Source organism: Chelonoidis abingdonii, chromosome 1 (assembly GCF_003597395.2).
Source record: "Chelonoidis abingdonii isolate Lonesome George chromosome 1, CheloAbing_2.0, whole genome shotgun sequence".
In the NCBI taxonomy this organism is placed as follows: Eukaryota; Metazoa; Chordata; order Testudines; family Testudinidae; genus Chelonoidis; species Chelonoidis abingdonii.
This window is the reverse complement of record NC_133769.1, coordinates 260230175-260249156: the sequence shown is the minus strand read 5'-3', so window position 1 is coordinate 260249156 and position 18982 is coordinate 260230175. Positions and strand designations below refer to the sequence as shown.

General features: G+C 43.2%; 1 protein-coding gene across 3 annotated transcripts in view; it reads left to right on the top strand.

Moving 5' to 3' along the window:
- The window catches only part of ATP11A (ATPase phospholipid transporting 11A), a 277946-nt gene that overhangs the window by 177852 nt on the left and 81112 nt on the right, over positions 1 to 18982 (top strand). For all 3 annotated transcript variants that reach the window (XM_032791846.2, XM_075061482.1, XM_075061483.1), the window contains exons 8-9: positions 7445 to 7495; positions 14945 to 15009. In XM_032791846.2, coding sequence (XP_032647737.1) covers positions 7445 to 7495; positions 14945 to 15009 — 116 coding nt within the window. The remainder of the gene's footprint in view (positions 1 to 7444; positions 7496 to 14944; positions 15010 to 18982) is intronic.

Below are 18982 nucleotides of genomic sequence, written 5' to 3'. Positions count from 1 at the left end.
GTAAGGAGCATAAATAGTGACATGTAAATTTGATTTTTAAAAATCTTTCTCCTACATTTTAAGATGTTCAAAACATGGGCTAAGAAATGTGTGTTTGCAACCTCACAATCCCTCAGTTTTTTACTTAGTTGTTCTAATTGTGTATAGTTAGTACTCTTAGTATTAGTGTTAGCTTAGTTAGGTGTTTTCCCTGGTGATGCCCTCACCAGGGTTCAAACGTTGTCCATGATGCAGAGGGGTCATTCCTAAATGGTTTGTAAGTGTATGTATGGATGATCATTTGGCAGCCCTGCAAATGTCCAATTGAGATGTCACTTAAGAAAGCCATTGACATAGCTTGTGCTCTCATAGAAAGAGCTCACACCTGTGGAGGGGGTATAGCCTCACCTATTTTGTATGCAGCCTTGATATAGGATGTTATCCACTTAGTAATTTGTAAAGAGACTGCCTGGCCCTTCACACAGTCCACGTACAACACAAGTAGATGAGGCAAAGCATGACAGGGTTTAGTCTAAAAGGCTAGATGTCATGTGATGTCTAACCTGTGAAGGTGCTTCTCTTCCAGGGATGAATGTGGCTTAGGAAATAAAACAGGTAAATATACCACCTGGTTCAAATGAAACTGAGAGACTTCTTTAGACATAAATGTTGGTTACAGCTGCAATGTCACTTAGTCTTTGGACACCTGTGCATAAGGAGGCTCTGCCATCAAAGCCTGTAACACTCAGACTCTCCTTGCGGATGTTATCGCCACCAGGAATGCAGTTATTTTTACACAGGAAAGGAAAGCGACAAGATGACTAACCAGCTCGACCAGAGGTCCCATCAGAGCTAAGCTTAAGGTCCCATGACTGAGGATGCAGCAAATTCTCCAAGATGTCCTGGATGCAAGCCAACATCAGCTGAATTTCATGGCCAAGGTCACATTGAAAACCATTTCCATTTTGCCTAATAGGCTATTCTGGTAGAGGGCTTTCTACTATTGAGTAGGACCTGTTGAGTAGCTGGCAAACATTGCTCTTCCTCTTCATTCAACCACTGAGCAGCCATGCAGTGAGCTGGGCGCAGGATGCAAATTGCAACTGTGATTCTGTGTGAGCAGGTCAGGATGGAGAGAAAAAGATATGGGAGGCTGAATGACAACATGAGAGAGTCAAAAAACCAACACGACCTCCTCGGTCAAGCCAGGGCAATGGGGATAAGCTTAACCCAATCCACTTTCAGCTTGAGGATGACCTGTGGAATGATAGGGATCAGAGGTAAAGCATAGAGGAGAGCTGATTGCCACTTGAGTTGGAAGGTGTTGATCAGAGAGGCCGGACTGAGGGACCCCTCTGTTGCCCCCAAGATCAGACTCCAGGCTCCCCTATAATGCCCTGCCTACATTTGTAATGCGGAATTCATTTCATCTGGTTTTAGTAGGTGAAAGGGAGTGGCCCGCCCTCAGGGAATTGCCAGGGTTTTACCAGAGGGTTTCTCACCGACCTTTGGAGGACCCCCTAAAACAGACTAGCTCTGTTAACCCCTGAGAGGAAACAGATACAGCCTTCAGCTGAAAGGATTTACACTCAGGCAGTAATTCTTCAAAAATAAAACTAACCTTTATTTAATGCTATATTTCCTAATACAATAACTCTAAAACACATAATAATATTAGGAAAACACAGCAGATCTAAAACATATACTAAAGAAATAAATCACACATTTTCTTAACAAACACACAAAATCCTATTAGCACAGATGCACATTAAAGTATGCAAAATTGGAATATCCTGCAATTGGAAAACAGCTTTATAAGTGATTGCATTCTAGATGTGATGGCCAGTCACACATAGGAGACTGACAGCAAGTTCTTAAACATTAAAACTATACATATAACAACAAAGTATACATACACAATCATCCAGCTTTATCATCCCACACATACACATTTACATTTTACATTATATGTATATCGGAGTCATTATGCTTACTACTTTGATATCCTCCCTTCTGCTCTGTCAGAATGGGATTGATATTGCTGCTATTTTTTCACTGCTTGCTGCTGCTTAGTGATTTAGCTTTTTTTAGTGGACTTCCTTCTCTCCTGCTTCTATCCACACAGATGCCTTCTCCCCTCTCCCCCCCACCACATACACACATGTGCCTTTCTGCTTTCACAGATGAACTAACTGAAGCCTGTCAGCTCTTTGCCTTATATACAGATTTTGATCTGTTCCGATTGGTTGTTTCTTCAATCCATATCATTATCATCCAATCAGCTTCAAGTACTCTGTCAATCAAAGCTGGACCTGATTGCAATCTGCACTTTAAAGATGGACCTGTTTGAAGATCTATGTTCTGTCTAACTGACCCCCTCCTTCAGGTTTCTGGAGTGATCTTTATTTCACCCCAACCAGCCTTCTTGCTATTGGCTGAATTGTTCTAAGGCCTCCCTGTTGGTTTTCACAGCTTTGGTTTCTTGCGATGACCATCTTGCTTTCTCTAGCTGGAACAGCTTAAAACTTTGTTTATTAACTATCTAAATACTTATAATTACCAAATATATATATATATATATATGCACCTTAACATTGTTTCACTGTCACCAGTCCAATTTCACTAATTTCCATAAACCCCAAATCTCAATCTTTCCCTGCTTCAGCTAATGGTGACAGATCAGTATTATTGATGCTTGACAGTGCCTCAATGCTGATCAGTGTTTTAGGCACACAGAGAAACTGGAAAATCCTTTGTATCACCTCAAGAGTAGAAGAGATGGCATTTCCTGTTTTCCCTTGTAGTAAATAGGTCGACTGTCAGGCTGCACCTAAGCTGTGAAGATGATTTGCAGAACACTGGGCTTCAGAGACCACTTGTGACTCAGGTTAAAATTCCTGCTGAGATGGTCCATGAGATAGTTCTGGGCTCTAGGCAAGTGATCAGCTATCAAAGTGATACTCTTCTTGATGTAGAACTGCCACAGCCTGGATGCTTCTTCGCAGAGCACTCTCTGGAGTGTGTTGCCCTCCTGTAAAAATAATGCATTGCAGTGGAAATGTTGGTAAGTACGTGAACCACTGAGCCCTGATGTGGTCTAGATCTAGAAAACTGTGACATGTATTATGTTGATATGCAGTGGAGCACCCTGCTTCGATCACAGACGCTGAACATTCAGCAACACCAGATGTGCTCCCCAACCTATCAGAGAGGTGTTGGTGACCACAGTCCTGGTTGTTAAGAGGTGACGGGTTGGAGGGTAAACTGTCCTTAGCCGCATTTGAAGAGGAAGAAAGCAAATTGAACCACCTGAGTGCATGCGAACATGTGGTTCAAGAGCCTCAGACACGTGCAAACTGTTTTGGAAGGTTGAAACTGTAGACCCCAAGACAAAAGTGAGAAGTCTGAAAATGATCAGTCATCAAAAAAACTCTCAAATGTATAGAGTCTATTAGGGCCCTAGTGAACTCAATTTTCTGAGTGGGGACCAGTTTTGACTTCCCACTGTTTTCGATGAGACCCAGATGGTGAAGCAAGCACAGCATAATGGTACATGAGAATATTTTCTGCAGACCTGTCCCTTAGTAACCAGTTGTCAAGATACAGGAAGACATAGGTTCCTTGTTCCTGAGGTCTGCCATCACCATGATCATACACTTGGTTAAAAACCCAAGGACAGAAGACAGACTGAAAGAGAGGACTACATATTGAAAATGGTGGTTTGCCACAATGAACTGGAGGAATCTTCTGTGGCTCAGGAGGATCCCCACGTGAAAATAAGCATCCTGAAGGTCCAGAGCAGCAAACCAGTCATTAAGTCAACCCAGGAGAATAGTTGACAGGGTTACCATTCAGAGATTCATGTATCTTATATATTTGATGAAGCTGCATAGGTCAGAAATGGATCTTGCCCCTCCTTTAGATTTGAGAACCAGAAAGTACCAGAAATAAAAACCTTGATGCTGGTGCACCGGATGAACTTCTTCCACTGCACTCAGAATCAGTAGAGTTTGGACCTGCTCGAGGAACATTATCCCCTGAGAGGGATCCCTGAAGAGAGGCTGGGAGGGAGTGTGAGGAGGAAGAGCGAAGAGGAACTGGATAGCATAGCCTGATCAGACAATGCTTAGGACCCAGCTGTTGGTGGTAATCAAGCCCCAAACACTGAGAGAGCTCCCTGTCCCCAAATGCGGGTGAGGGAAGGGGGGAGAATGAGATAATAGAAGTCCCAACTGGACAAAGGAGTCAAACTTGGTGCTTGGTGGTGCTGGAGTAGGTGATGTTGACTGGTAGAACCCAGAGCCCGAATGCCCCCGTTTGGGACCTATGTCCTTTTCTAGGTAGTTCCGCTGTCTCAGGGAAGAGAAAGATTGCCCAAAGGGGTGTTGAGGACAAGTGCTGCTGCTGGCACTGTTGCTGGGCTCTGTAGTGGCACGTTTTGGTCACCAGCATATATACCCCAAGGAACATAGAGTAGCCCTAGAATCCTTGAAGGAGTGCAAAGTTTCATTGGTTTTGTGTGAAAAAGTACCTGACTGTCGAAGGGCAAGTCTTCTATTGCCTGCTGCACCACAGGAGAAATGCCCAAATTGTGCAGCCAGGGTGCCCTTCTCATGGTCACAGCCGAGGCCATCAGTCTGGCCAAAGTGTCAGCCACATCAAATGCACACTGCAGCGACATCTTTGCTACCAGACAGCCTTTGGCAATAATCACCCAAAATTTCTCCTTGGAGGCTTTAGGCAGGTGGTTTGTAAACTTAGACATAACTGTCCAATTTACAAAGTTGTACTTGGACAACAATTCCTGCTGGTTAGTAAACAGCATTGGCAGGGAAGAGATGTAGATCTTTCTACCATTTTGTCTAGCCATTTAGAGTCCTTGTCCTGAGGAGTGTACTTAAATTTGCCCTGCTGAGCTATGTCGTTCCCAGCGGTTATGACCAGGGATATAGGGGCCGGGTGGAAGTAAAACCCCTCAAATCCCAGCATCAGTACAAAGTATCATATCTTCAAACACATTCCCCTAGGTGGCACCAAAGCTGGCATGCTCCAAAGAACCTTTCCAGGTTCCAGGTGCGCATCATTAATGAGGAGGATCATTTTCCTTGAGGCCTAGCAAATTACAGATGTTCTCCTCCAAGAACTCCACCTGGATGCTCAAGGAAGCAGCCACACACCACAAAGGGTCCTTGAAGGCCTTGAAATCCTCGGGCACTAAATGAGAGCTGGGAACCGCTGAATTTGTCCAGGGACAATGAAGAGACAATTAACTGTGACAGTGATGGGTCATGGACCCTGATGGAACAACTCTGGAGGCTCCACAATGGGGGGAACAACTGGTGCCTGAACTTTCAACAGGCCAACAGCCCCAGCCACTGAAGTGCCGATTGATGTTGCCTTGAAGTGGGATGGGGAGGGCAACCTCCACGATCGAGGAGTATCTCACAGATTCTGTGGGGGCTACAGAGCATAAGGATAAAACATTGGTGGCCGGTTGGCACCAGGCACAGGCTCCATCCCTATGGCAGGAAGAATGCTGAACTCAGTACCAGTGCTGCTCCCTGAACAGTCCTGGATATGGGCCAGGTGATGGAAAGCGGAAGAGGATCCTGACCTGGATGCTGAGGAGACGGGTTTCAGGGCATAAAAGTGGAGCCAGCCCTGAAGGCACAAGCAGCTGGCCTGACTCGTCTGTCACCCACAGCAAGAGAAGGACTGATGCAATGGTGGAAACAGCATAGCCAGCATAGAGTGTGCCTCAGTTGTCTCTGGCGCTGGCAGTGGTGTCAGTGCTGAAGTCAGTGGTGATGCCAATGCTGCTAATGGTGCTGATAATGCTGGGCAGGGAATGCTGCCACAATAACATTGGCACTGCAAAGGAGTTTCCCTGTGTTAAGGAGATCCCTTGTACTGAGCCCAGCAAAGGCCTCACTTCGACAGTCTGCGTGCCCATACACCTCAAGGTTCAGCTGCCCATCCAGGCAGTGAGGCTGAGGATGCCATAGCCCTGGCAAAGTCTTGGACCAATGGTGAGCTTGGAATGGAAAGGCAAAGGAGGTCTGCCATCTTCTGATATGCCACTAGTGTGGAAACAACCAATGCCGGCATCACCCTCAATACCAGACTCAGTGGATGCCGCAGGACTGGAACTGGAGTCAATGGTATGTGGTCTCGCACACCCCTTCATAGGACTGGGGAGCAGGTGGAAGGACCTGCTTCTTCCTGCATGCTGAGGGGCAATAACTGTACTCTTCCTGGAAGAGGAAGAAGAGACTCCACAAAGCTTGGAGCGGTCTTGATTGGTCTTGATACCTTTTCCTTGGCATGCTCAATGGGGAGTATCATCTTCACATCTTCAGAGAGGGGCCAGTTCCAGAGTGCAAGTCAGTACCACTCATCGAGGTTGAGGATGACTTCCGATCCTCCATAGGCCTTGGTGCTGAGACAGACCTCCTGGCCTGCTTGAAAAGATGCTGCTTTAGGCAAAGATGTCGAGCCACTGGAGTCCATTTTGTGAACGAACATCTCTTTGATGTGAGCCTTGCCTAAGCAGAGCAAGTTCCTGTGTGAAGGTTGTTACTAGAGATTGCCTGCCTCCACCCTTGACACACAATGTTAGAGCCCTAGTGAGGGCATCACCAGGGAAAATACTTAACTAAGCTAACTAATATTAATACTAAGAGTACGTACTAACTATGTGCAACTAGAACAATTAAGTCTAAAACCAAGGGACTGCAAGATTAAGAACCACACACAGTTCTGACTCCAGCCACCATTAGTAAGAAGAAACTCACCGGGGGTGGAGGTAGCACCGCCTCATTGTAGCTGGGGGAGGCTGTGGCCATGAGGCACAAGCGCTGCCTGCTATGGGTACTGCTAGGCAAAATTGTTCAACTCTCGTGTTCTGGGCATGCACACATCTAAATGGAATACACAGCTGCATCACTTCTTGAAGAACTACAGTTATGGTAAGTAATCGTATCTTTCAGGAATTGAAAATGAATGGATAAATGTACTCTAATTAGGAGGTCTGCAAGTAACCTTAGAACCACATTCACCTTTGTTACACATAACCTTTTATTGACTCACAGTTATAACTGATGTCTTCAAATGCTGGCTTATAAAAGTGAAGTTTATAAAAAGTTTAGTATGTTTTAAATAAATCCAAATTTTCAGGCTTCCTTCTCTATTATTTTGATTATATGTTGTCCATATAACATTTAATGAACTTCTATAGCATATAGAACCTTCATAGACAATTTTTAAAATAATCTTCATCTTAATGTATTTTTGCAAGCTATTTTTAGAAGTGAGATGCAGTGTCTGAGTATATAAAATTTCATAGTCATAATTCAGATATTAAAAATGTTTTACAAATATTTCTCGAGTTATGTTTGTGTGCGTATGTTCTATATAAAATAAACTCATATCTGGCATTGATACTAAAGTACTTTTCCTCTTACAGATTTGCTGGTCGAATAAATGTTTACCATGATAGGAATGAACCTATTGCAAGGTAAATCAGAGAGAGGGTTTTTAATGTACAGTACCTAGGTTTCTTTTGTCTCTGAATATGTGGTGATTTTAAGGGAGAAGTATGTTGTCTTGGTTTTATAGTAGGAATTTTTGTTTTAAAAGTTTTCAAAATTCAGGTTTGTGTATAGCGAATATTTTATGCTTCATCTATTCAATCAGCTTTTTTTATGTTACATTTTGTTTTTTAACATTAGGTTTGTGATCTGTTTTGATAGCACTTTGTGGTTATCTGTATCATAGATGTCTGAATGTAAGGTTAGCAATTGATTTACTACATTTATATAGTATTGTTTACAATCCCAAATTGCTTTGCATGCGCAGTATATAGATATTTCAAACATTGCTTCCTTGAATAGCTTCTTTCTGTTCTACTTGTATTGTTCTACATAGGTTCTTACGCTACCCTTCTCACTGTAGGATCTCAGCACTTTCCAGTAGTACATTAAGCAACATGACTGTCTGTCACATGTAGTTCATTCTTTCTCATCTTTTCTGCAGGGAAAGAATTGTGTGTGCAGTGTAGTGTTTTTTGTTTTGATAGCGGTTTGCGGGTGTGTTTGTTTTAAATATACATATTGCTGTGTTTGTTAGAGAAGGCAAGTCAAAGAAGTACAGCTTCTTCGTGGAATAGAAGGTAATGGTACTGAGTTCATTCCTCAGTCTGTCTCCTACACAGACAAGCTTCATCCATGTGGTAGAAAGTTCCATTCTGCCTGAGGAATTGAATTGTCAACCACGGTCCTCATCTAAGGAGTTTTTAGATATACTGGGCCTAGACCATTGAACGCCTTGAAGATCAGGACCTCAACCTTGAACGTGACTCACTATTCTGAGGAACCTGAGAGAACAGCAGTCATATGCTCTTATCCTTAATACTTCAGTGTATTGCAAACAATATGCAGGGTGCACAACTGAGGGCTGTGATCCTGCCTCATAGACAGAGTGCTGTCAAAGTTTACAAGACTCCACACAGGCAGGCAGATTGCTTTGCAGGATAGGGGTCTAACATTGCAGACAACACTGAGCAGTCACAAATTTAGTGTTTCTTATAATAAAGCTTCTTAAAATATAGAATGAAAAATTTCAGAGGGTACGTCTACACTACGGGATTATTCCGATTTTATATAAACCGGTTTTATAAAACAGATTGTATGAAGTCGAGTGCACGCGGCCATACTAAGCACATTAATTCGGCGGTGTGCGTCCATGGTCCGAGGCTAGCATTGATTTCTGGAGCGTTGCACTGTGGGTAGCTATTCTGTAGCTATCCCATAGTTTCCCGCAGTCTCCCCGCCTTAGAATTCGGTTGAGAAGCCAGGGTGTGGGGCAAAAATCTTGTCGCGGGTGGTTTTGGGTAAAATGTATCAGTCTCCTTCTCGGAAGCACGCAACATCATTTGTGCCATTTTCCCTGGATTGCTGCCTGCAGACCGTAGCAGGGCAACCATGGGCCGTTTCAGCTTTTTTTTTTTTTTTTTTTTTTTTTTACTTACCGTATGTGTAGAGATGCCGCGGGACAGAGAGGCTTATACCTCCAGCGCTATCACAGCCACATTCATTTGCTTTGCATGATACAGAGACAGTATCGTGTTCTGTACGTCTGCAGCCGGCGTAAATGACGAATTGAGATGACGGTTATCTGTCCCTCGTAACTGTCTGCTGTATCATGGTGCCCTGCTGAGGTCGGCCGAGGTGAACAAAAAGCAAACTGGAATGACTTCCCTGAGTCATCCCCTTTAGGTTTCTAAAAATAGAGTCAGTCTGCCTAAATATGGGTGCAAGTATCTAGGGAACAGTGTATCAGAGGAGCACAGCTTGCTCCGTGTCAGATCCCACAGCAATGGTGGCCTACATTGCCTATCATCGGCGGTCTGCCCCTGCCAACAACCCCACCCGTGCTTCCCTCCTCTCAACTCCTGGGCTACCGTGGCAGGTGTCCCCGCATTTGTGTCATGAGTTGATAAAGAAGCCAGGAATAAGAAACAGATTGTGTAGTGTGAGATAAATGAGGGGCGAAGGCGCTCCGGGCTATGGACAGTCCAGGCAGACTTTAAGCGGTGCGGGGAGAGAGCCCGCACTGCGTCTATGCAGTCCAGCAGTACGGAATCTTTTCCTACACGGATGAAGGAGCAGAGGCTGATGGGACTCAGCCCCGTTGCTATGGAAGACAGTTACCAGCCTATCTGTCCTACTCACTGAATGGACGCGGAGTCATTCCTTTTACCCGGGTTTGCCCGCGGCCGCCTCACTGAGGCCAGCCAGGAGCATCCGGGCTGATGTGACGATGGATTCAGTCATTATTGTCGTCTGCCACTTGGAGAGGAGCGTGGCGATACTGCTCTTCACTGCTGCAGCATCGTGCTACCAGCAGCTATCGTGAAGTGGGTGACATTGAAGAGAATCAAGGAACTTTTTCTTTCCTTTTCTTTCGTGGGGGGGCAGTTAAATTGACGCGGCATTCCCTGAAGCACGCTGGACAATGTGTTTGACCTACAGGCTTGAAGCTCAGCAGAATGCAAATATTTTCCGCACTTGCAGCGGACCTGTCGGGATGTTGGGGTCTCAGTTAGCCCTCTCTCCTCCATGGCATCCATTTGAGTCCTGCTTCCCGTTCTGCTTGTCGCAGCTTTTGGCCTGGAGATTTTTTTTCAACGCTTCTGAGATTTCGTCTTCGTAACGGAGCTTTGATAGACAGATTCTTCCCCATTACAGCGTCAGTCCAGTATCTCCATATGTCCAGCTGGAGCTCTTTTTGGATTTGGGACTATGCATTGCCGCCCGGGGATCAGAGCTCCGCTGCAAACAGGAAATGAAAATCAAAATTTCACGTGGGCTTTTGTGTTACGCTGGCCACTGCTCCGCAGTCAGACTTGGCTTTCGAAGGCGGTCCACAGTGGTGCTGTGGGATTACGCCGGGAGCCATCACATCGATTGCGGCCCACTACTACTCTAATCCGTATGGTATTACGATTTAGCGCTACTCCCTCTCTCGGGGAGGAGTACAGAATCGCATTTAAAGAGCCTTATATCGATATAAAGGGTCTCATAGTGTGGATGGGTACAGCGTTAAATCGGTTTAATGCTGCTAAAATCGGTTTAAACACGTAGTGTAGACCAGGCCATAGAGAGAGACTTAATTCGCCACTAGAGTGAAATGTGGCAGCATATAATTGTGCACAGCAATATCATTCAACAGTTTGAAACAGGAAGTGAAGAAATTTTCAACTGAAGCTATTGGGGAAACTTGGAGAAACAAAATATACTGGCAGTACATCTTCTCCTGTTCTGTCTGGTAAGATCCCATATACACAGCATTCATTTTCCACAGATCAATTTATCTGTGGACTATAAACTCTAATTTGCCCACTTCCTCTCAGTTTATCGTCACCTGCACGTTGGAAGCATGGAAGAGCAATTCTCTCTTTTTCTGTATACTTTCTTATTTGTTTCTTCTGCAAGAAAAGAGAATGAAGAACCACAGAAGCAAAGCTAGAGAGGAAAAGCAAAGATGAACAAAGAAGCGCAAGGAGGCACCATTTCTCCTGTCTGCACTATCAAGGACCTAATCTGCAGAGGGAAAGAAGATCCCCCTCCTGTATGTGCTTCTGTCCAGGTCTCAACCCAAAGAGAATAAAAGCACTGGGATCAAGCTTTTCCTTTTGTAGCTACTTGCAGGGGCCCAGTAACCAAGGAGACAGCCAGGGCTCTGCATTCTCAAAGTAGCTCCTGTTAAGCCTCTGCTTAACCTCAGTAAGAGACTGCAGGGTGTCAGTTCTCTTATCAGTGAGCCCAGTTGGTGAGGGGAATTCCTGCTATTCCAGATCTTCCTGGCCCTCCCTGCTTAGTTTGTCAAAGTGTTCTGGCTCCCTCAGGAAACCTGTGTACCCCATTAGCTGCAAGTGCTTGCACAGGTCTAACTGATAACATCTGACAACAGGATTGCACAGGTATATCTGAGAAGCTTAATTGAGGCAGCAGAGCAAACCATTGCAACTTGAGCAAATTTGAAATGCAAATCAGTGAGCCAGTGAATTACAGAACCTTGCAATGCCATTATTATAAAGGCACTTCAGTACACTACAGTGCTGTAAGATCAGGGCCTATCCTCCACTTATGACCCCATTTTACCATTTGCTTGCTTTGGAGGGTAATCCTTTCAAACATAGCATAGATTCCAAGGCAGACCCTGGCCTTCCACACCACTCTGGGCTCATTTCCATCTTCAGAGGTTCCCACTCCTTCAGTGGCATTGACCTTTTCTCCCCTCACTCTGTCTGTCAAGGAGTCAGTCCTATATGGTGCTTCCTCCTCTCTGCGTGCACTGGGTCTGAGGTATGTACTGCACCATCCTCATTCTTGCCATGATACTTGCCTCTTGAACTCAGACTTCTTTTGAGTCTAGGAAATGAGACTTTTCTTGTTGTCTCAACCCAAAGCTCCAGCATGTTGGTATTATCATTTGTGACCGGGAGAACATCCCACTTCCATACCTCTCTGTACTATGTGGGGATGAGGAAGAAGAAAAACTCCTGGGTGGAGCCAACCAAACAGTTACCCTCGAGCAAACTCAGGTAGCTCCTGCAAGCACTATTGGCTAATTTCTACGGCTCATGTGGGGGACATTCTCTCCTCTGAGCTGACTGGCTATTTGCTTAATCCCTTTACTCATAATCTCTTCACCTCAGTTTAACGCTACATGCCTTCCATTTTTTCTTCTCTCTATTCCTTCCTTCAATATCCCCTGTCCTTTCCATTTAGCTAATCCTTTCCCACCAGAACACCTCCCCTGACCCCTCCTCCCAGTACAGCCAGATCATGGAACTAGCTTGATGTTTGCAAATGAAAACTCAGTTCACTCTGCTTGGATGTTATTGCTGTTCCCCTGTCCTTTTTTTTGTTTGTTTGTTTATTTAGATTATAAGCTCCTTTGGGGCAAGGACTGCCTCGTGCTGTCTGTATACAGTGCTTAGCACAATGGGGCCCTAGGGACTACATAATTCAAATAACAACCAGACTGCAGTAGTATATATGAACAGGCAATAGGAACATGTAGCTCTGTGTTCTTTTCCTTCCCCACTTGTCCCATCTGTGTTTGGATTTAGCCTTTCCCTGCCCCTTCAGAACAGTCTCTCTCTTAAGCTGGGGAGCTCCTGTCCAGGACAGTGGGAAAGTGGAACCTATACCTCAGTTCTTCCAGGAGGTGTGCCAGCAGCTGAGTCCAGAACAGTCAATTGGCCTGACTCCAGCAAGACAGCTACACTAACCATATTTTGGAAAGTACTTCTGTCCCCAAACTATGGGGAAGATACATTGGCCTGTGACTGATGCATGGAACTGGGATATTGTTTCCCTGGCCTAATCCTGTTCTGTAGAGCTGCAAGAGAAATTAGGCTAGATATAAATGATCCTGCTGGCTTCTTGGTGGCCCCATCTTCTTTGGTTTTCTGACCTCAAGAGCATCACTGTATACTTCTCCATAGATGCCACCTAATAGGCTAGAACTGCTATCTGAGACCGGCCAGCTTCCCCAACTTACAATACCTAGCCTTGAGGGATGGCCTGGAGATTGAGCAGAGCTATTTAACTGATTTCTTGGAGGAAATTGCTGAGTGGCCTTTGTGAGCTGAAGCCTTTCTTTGTGAGCTTGACAACATTCTCTTAGGTTAGTGTATCTTCATTCACTGGATGTTGGAGAAAGGGGAGGATGTATAACGATGCTTCTTTTAGTGCATCCTCAGCATTTTACAGGCAGATTTCAAGAAGGTCCTAATTCAGTAATATTTCTCCAATAAAGTTCATGGCTAAAATTCAAACTCTAAGCAACTATTCTCTTTGCTTTGAGAGTTGCAATAAAAGCAAGGCCACCGGTAAAAATACTATAGATGTAAGACTGTATTTTTTGTCTATAACCAAACTATGAAAAGCTTGTCCTTGCATCGTAAGTGTCGCCCTTCTTGTGGTGTGGTATGGTATGGTATGGTATGGTATAGCAAACTCTGGTGCATAGAGTTGAGATATCTGCCTCTTCTGTTTCATCTGTTCATAGCTGTATACTTTCAACTGTCACTACCAGCTGGTTGTCTTTTGCCATTGACACTTAGTTTGGCTAGTTGGTTTTCCAAGCTTCACTACATGTGAACCCTCCTTTGAGATGACGCTATATACTATATCCACTATCTCTAAGAGCTTTTGCCAATTGGGATGGGAGAGGAGGGACACATGACATTAGTAATCCTATTTTTATAGTCTTCTCCCATTCTACATCCCCCTCACCTCCCCTCATGCTATTTACGGGTGGATTGGGCCTTACGTATGGACTATGACTGACACATTTTCCTCCTGCTTCCTGATTTGGTGGAGTCTGAATGCTGTCCGTAAGACTTGTGTTCAGGAAGGATAGGAGAAAAGAGAAAGATGATAAATAAGATTACTGGGAATAACCTTCTCTTATACAAATTGGCATTTGGTCCAGTCACCAGCATTAACAGCTGATACCTTATAGTGTCATGAAATGTCTACAAGTGATCAGGTCCAGGCTTTAAATCTTTTCTAAAACACAGCACCTTTTAGCACAGTGCTAAAGCACTCTTCTAGTTCAGTGCTGACTCAAATTAAAAACACCATTTTTTTGATATCCAAACTTCCTTTCCGTGAAGGACCAAGCAAAACAGATCTTTAAATTCAACAAGATTGCAAAATAGTTTTCAATTCATTGCTGATATTTAGCACACGTATTCCCAGCATGCCATATAAAAATACTTGCTTCTCATAAGATATATTTGAAGTACTGTATAAATTCTCAAAACTTTGGATGAGTTAAAGGTTAGTTTATAGCAATCTGAGTCTAAAACTTTTGTTCCATCAAATTTCTTTACAGCTAACTTGAAAAGGGAAGGAGAAAGAGAGCTGGAAAGCAGCCATCTTTCCCATCCTAATGAGTTTCCCATCCTAATCAGTGAACAAAATTAGACTGTACAATTTTCAGGGGTGAGAACTAAAGCAAGATAAGTTGGTTATGATATGGCATGTATGTCTTGGACAATGCTGGTGGGACAAACTCCATAATGCATTTTTCAGTTATCTTTGTATATTGAGGTTTATGGTCCAAATTCAATCTGAAGTCAGTGGTAGCTGCTGGATTCTCAACGCTTCTGTAAATCAGATTGCAGGTGTCTAAGTATGAATTTAAGAGCTTAACTTTAGGTATTCCAGTATCTAAAAATCTTGACCATAATACTTTAATAAAAAATCCCAAATGCAAGCTGTAAATGTTGGTTGCTTGTTAAATGTAGACTTTCACTTAACCAGATGAGCAATACATTATTTTCTGTAGCTAATACTGCGTGTTATGTTTCATGTGACTTTCATAACAATCTGTTTTCTATTTCCGAACACTTCATATATTTTTGATAATCCTTTATCTTTTGTAGGCCATTAGGATCTGAAAATCTGCTTCTTAGAGGAGCTACTTTAAAGAACACAGAGAGAATCTTTGGTAAATATTTAAATTAATAAATGATGAAAATGCATTTTCAGTTAAAATGTAAACGTTAAATCAAGTTAAAAATCTATAAGTACAATCACTTGAGCATAAATTTTCCCTTGCATTGCCTGAACTACATCTGCACCACAGAGTGCATTTTTGTCATGATTAAGAGAACTGAGATAATCACAACTGACATACAGTAGCAATGACATCCCTCCCTTTTTTTTTTTAAATAACTGTTGATTTAGTATGTAGTAATTGGTAAGTACTAGCTATCAACAATAGACCTTGGAAGGAAATGTTCCTTAAATTCTGCACATAAATGTGTGACTTTAATCCACAAATTTGTTGGTTTGGTGTGAATGTGGCAGGCTAGCAGTGTGTGCTCAAAAGCTCAATTGTGTTAGCAGTTAATGAGCTGTTGGAAAATGTTGAGTCTCTGTTGCTGAATCCTTAGGGCACATGAATTGTTACCTCGACCTAATATACGTAGGGCTGGCCAAAATTTTCTCTTAAAACTGTTCTTCAGCAGAGAGTTGGATTTTTATCTCAACATTTTTTCTCCTCCATAAAGGATCTGCTTTCTGCAGAAAATTTCAGTTTTATGTTTACAAACCAATCACCAAAAAATTGAAATATTTTTATTTGGAAATGCTGCCACGGTGCATCATGGAAGTTGTAGTTCAGTTGCTTCATGTCCCCATTCTCCTCTATGGGTCAGGCTCCTTGACCAGACTACGTGTCCCATGATGCACCACCTTCTCTTTCCAAGAGGGGAGACTATGAATGGCAAGATATCTAGAAAAATTTTGCAACCTTTTCTCTCCAGAAGAACCCAGCAGGAAATGACTAGAGGAGAGATGTTGTCAAATTTCCCTTCCTTACTTGGAATAAAGAACAATGTAATTAGTATAATTAATATGTATTTTATTACTATTTTAAATTTCGTAGGACTGTTTTATAAAGTCACTGAAGATGTGTGTCAAGCTGAAATACTGCCACTTCTTGAGCAGTTGCTGTTGACCTTGTTAATAACACACCCAACATATGGAATTATCCCAGCACAGCACACATGCCTGAGTGTCTTATTTTTAGTAATGAGTTATGACTCAGGATACATTAGATCTGATTTAATATGTACCTTGGATACATTTTTTTTTGTTTTTAGCTGATTATAATTGCTGTATTTAATCTATTTTTTTAGTCTCTGAAGCTGTTATTAATGGGGCTGTGCAAAACTATAATAGTTTTTTAAATGAATGAGTAGATTCTGCTGAAGAGAGCAAAATCTGTGGATTTCTTTTATTCTTGGATACATCATGTAGTTTAGGCTTGTTTAGAATACTTCTTATAACCTATCATTTAGTTTCTAAAATTGAAGCTGGACAAATAACCTAGAATTACAATATGGACTATTCACAAATACTTTATACAGTTGCATTGGGTAACAACATGTCAAAAGGCACTCCAATGCAAGAATTGTGAAGAACGTAGTGTAGATTCAAGATGAAAAAATGTGAATTAGAAATGGAATGTGAATGTTGCTGCTTCTGATGCAGGTCCCTATGTGCATTTTGCTGTCAGTGTGCCTGAGTCTGGAAATTTTTTGCTAGTAGTGTCCATTGGTCTGCACCAGATGACCAAAAACGGTTTCAAGATCTGTTGAAGTTGTGGATAAGCTCCAGATTCTTCTGGAGCAAATTCAGGAGATACCTTACAGACTCTTGGATAGTTTAGAGTGCAGGACCTAGCAGAGTGGCACTCTCCATTAACAGTGCCATCCTTGAGCATGCCAGGCTTGTGTGGCATGCTCCAGCAGCAAGTGCACCTTACTCCTCAGAAGGTAGAAAAGAGGTACTTATTCCCAGACAAGGTAACAGCATTTTTATTTACTCATCCTGCCTGAATCTTTTGGGGGTTCAGGCAGCCACTGAACAAATAGATAACAGCACTCAAGGTCCATCCCCCCCAGGTAAAGAAACCAAAAGTTTAGATCTCTTTGGAAGAAAGGTATTTACGTCCACCAGCATGAGATTCCGAATAGCCAACTACCAGGACTTGCTATCGAAATACAATTTGTCAACTATTCAACAATTTCTGAATTCAGAGATAAGTTCCCTCCAGAGAATGGGGCATAATTTGATGTCCTTATCGAGGAGGTAGATTAGTGACTAGAACATCTCTACAGGCTGCAGTTGATGCAGCTGACATGTCCTCAAGGTTAATAGCAACTGCCATTGTGTTACAAATCCTGGCAGCACTTCTTGAGATTTCTCAGGGAGGTTCAATCAGCTGTAGAGGATTTGCCATTCGATGGGAATAATTTATTTAGTGAAAAGACAGATGAGTTTTACACTCACTGAAGGATTCCAAGGCAACAGTATGGTCCCTAACTTTATGTACAGTAGCACTGAAGAGGAAGTGTCATAAACAGCCTTATGAACCAAGACCACAACCGTTCTACCACCAAAGGGGATACAAACCACCACAGAAGCAATAGAGGATCCAGAAAACTAAACACAACACTCATCCTCCTTCCTCCTCCTTTCAGCAACAACTTCATATCAAGAGGTAATTTGATGAGACCTGTCAAGAGCTGCTAACCAACTGAGACGCCATTTCTTTCCAACCCAGACATCCATTTTGGTGGCTGAATAGCCCAGTTTTTCCATGGCTACTAGATAACAGACAAATGGATTCTTAACATCATCCAGTTCAGATACACAAAGAGTTCCTCTATCTCCCCCCCCTCCCCTCGTTCAAAACCCTATTCACTTTTAGGGGCCACTTTCATAAGAAGATACTAATTCAGGAGGTAGACTCCTACTTCAGCAGGGAACTGCAGAGCTGGTACTATCTCAATATCAGGGAGCAAGGGGGAGGATTTTATCCAAATATTTCCTCATATCCAAGAAAAAGAGGGTGGAGATCCATTTTAGACCTCCAATAACTCAGTGTCTTTATCTGCAGATTGAGACTGTGGATAGGGTTGCCAAGTCTGACTGAAGCTGTTCCAGGAACATTTTTCCCCTAACATGGCGTAATGTAATTTTCTTAAAATATCCTGTTAAAATCTCCTGGATTGCTTTCAGTAGTCACTGGAAAATGAATGCCAATTCTGGGAGACTCCAGGCCAGTCCTGAGGGGTTGGCAACTCTAATTGTGGATGGCTATCCTGACATCAATAATTATGTCCCTAAACAGAGACAAATGGATCATGGGTCTCAGCATGAAGGATATCTATTTTCATATCAACATCCATCCCTCTAACTGAAGATTGCTGAGATTCACTGTAGGTCCAATCATTATCAGTTCAGGGTGCTCCCTTTTGGACTAGCAATGGTGTCCAGAGTGTTTACAAAGGTACTTTCTGTCATGGCAGCATGTCTGACACCATGGCTCAATAGTCTTTCCTTACCTGGATGATTAGCTATTGACAGGGAGAGCTCATCAGGAGAAGGCACTGACATCAACCTCATCTCTCCTCAGTTTTCTAGTGCCACTGGGAATCTGCGTGAATGCAGAAAAGTCCATTTTAGTTCCACTGTAGACCACAGAATTTATCGGCGCACCTCTGGACAGATTTCAGTCACTGAATAATTTAATCGATCAACTCAGCCCTCAGTCATTGATTTGCACATGTTTTATTCTCCTATGTCACATGGCATCCTACCTACTTGACACCATTTGTGAGACTTCGACTTCGCTGCCCACAAGCCTGGCTTCAGATGGTATCTGTGCCAAGCAGGCAGTGACAGTGCAACAAGTAGATGTGCACAGGAGTTTTCTTTGTTCCACCCCCAGAAGAGGATTATTAGACACTTCCCTCCTAGGATGGGGCTCCCATCTGGACAAACACACAGCACAAGGGACGTGGACTCCCTGAAAGTCCAGGATGCACATGAATGTACTGGCACAGAGAGCTGTCTGAGAGGCCTGCAAGCAATTCTAACTGCTTGTACAATCCCAATGTATTCAGGTG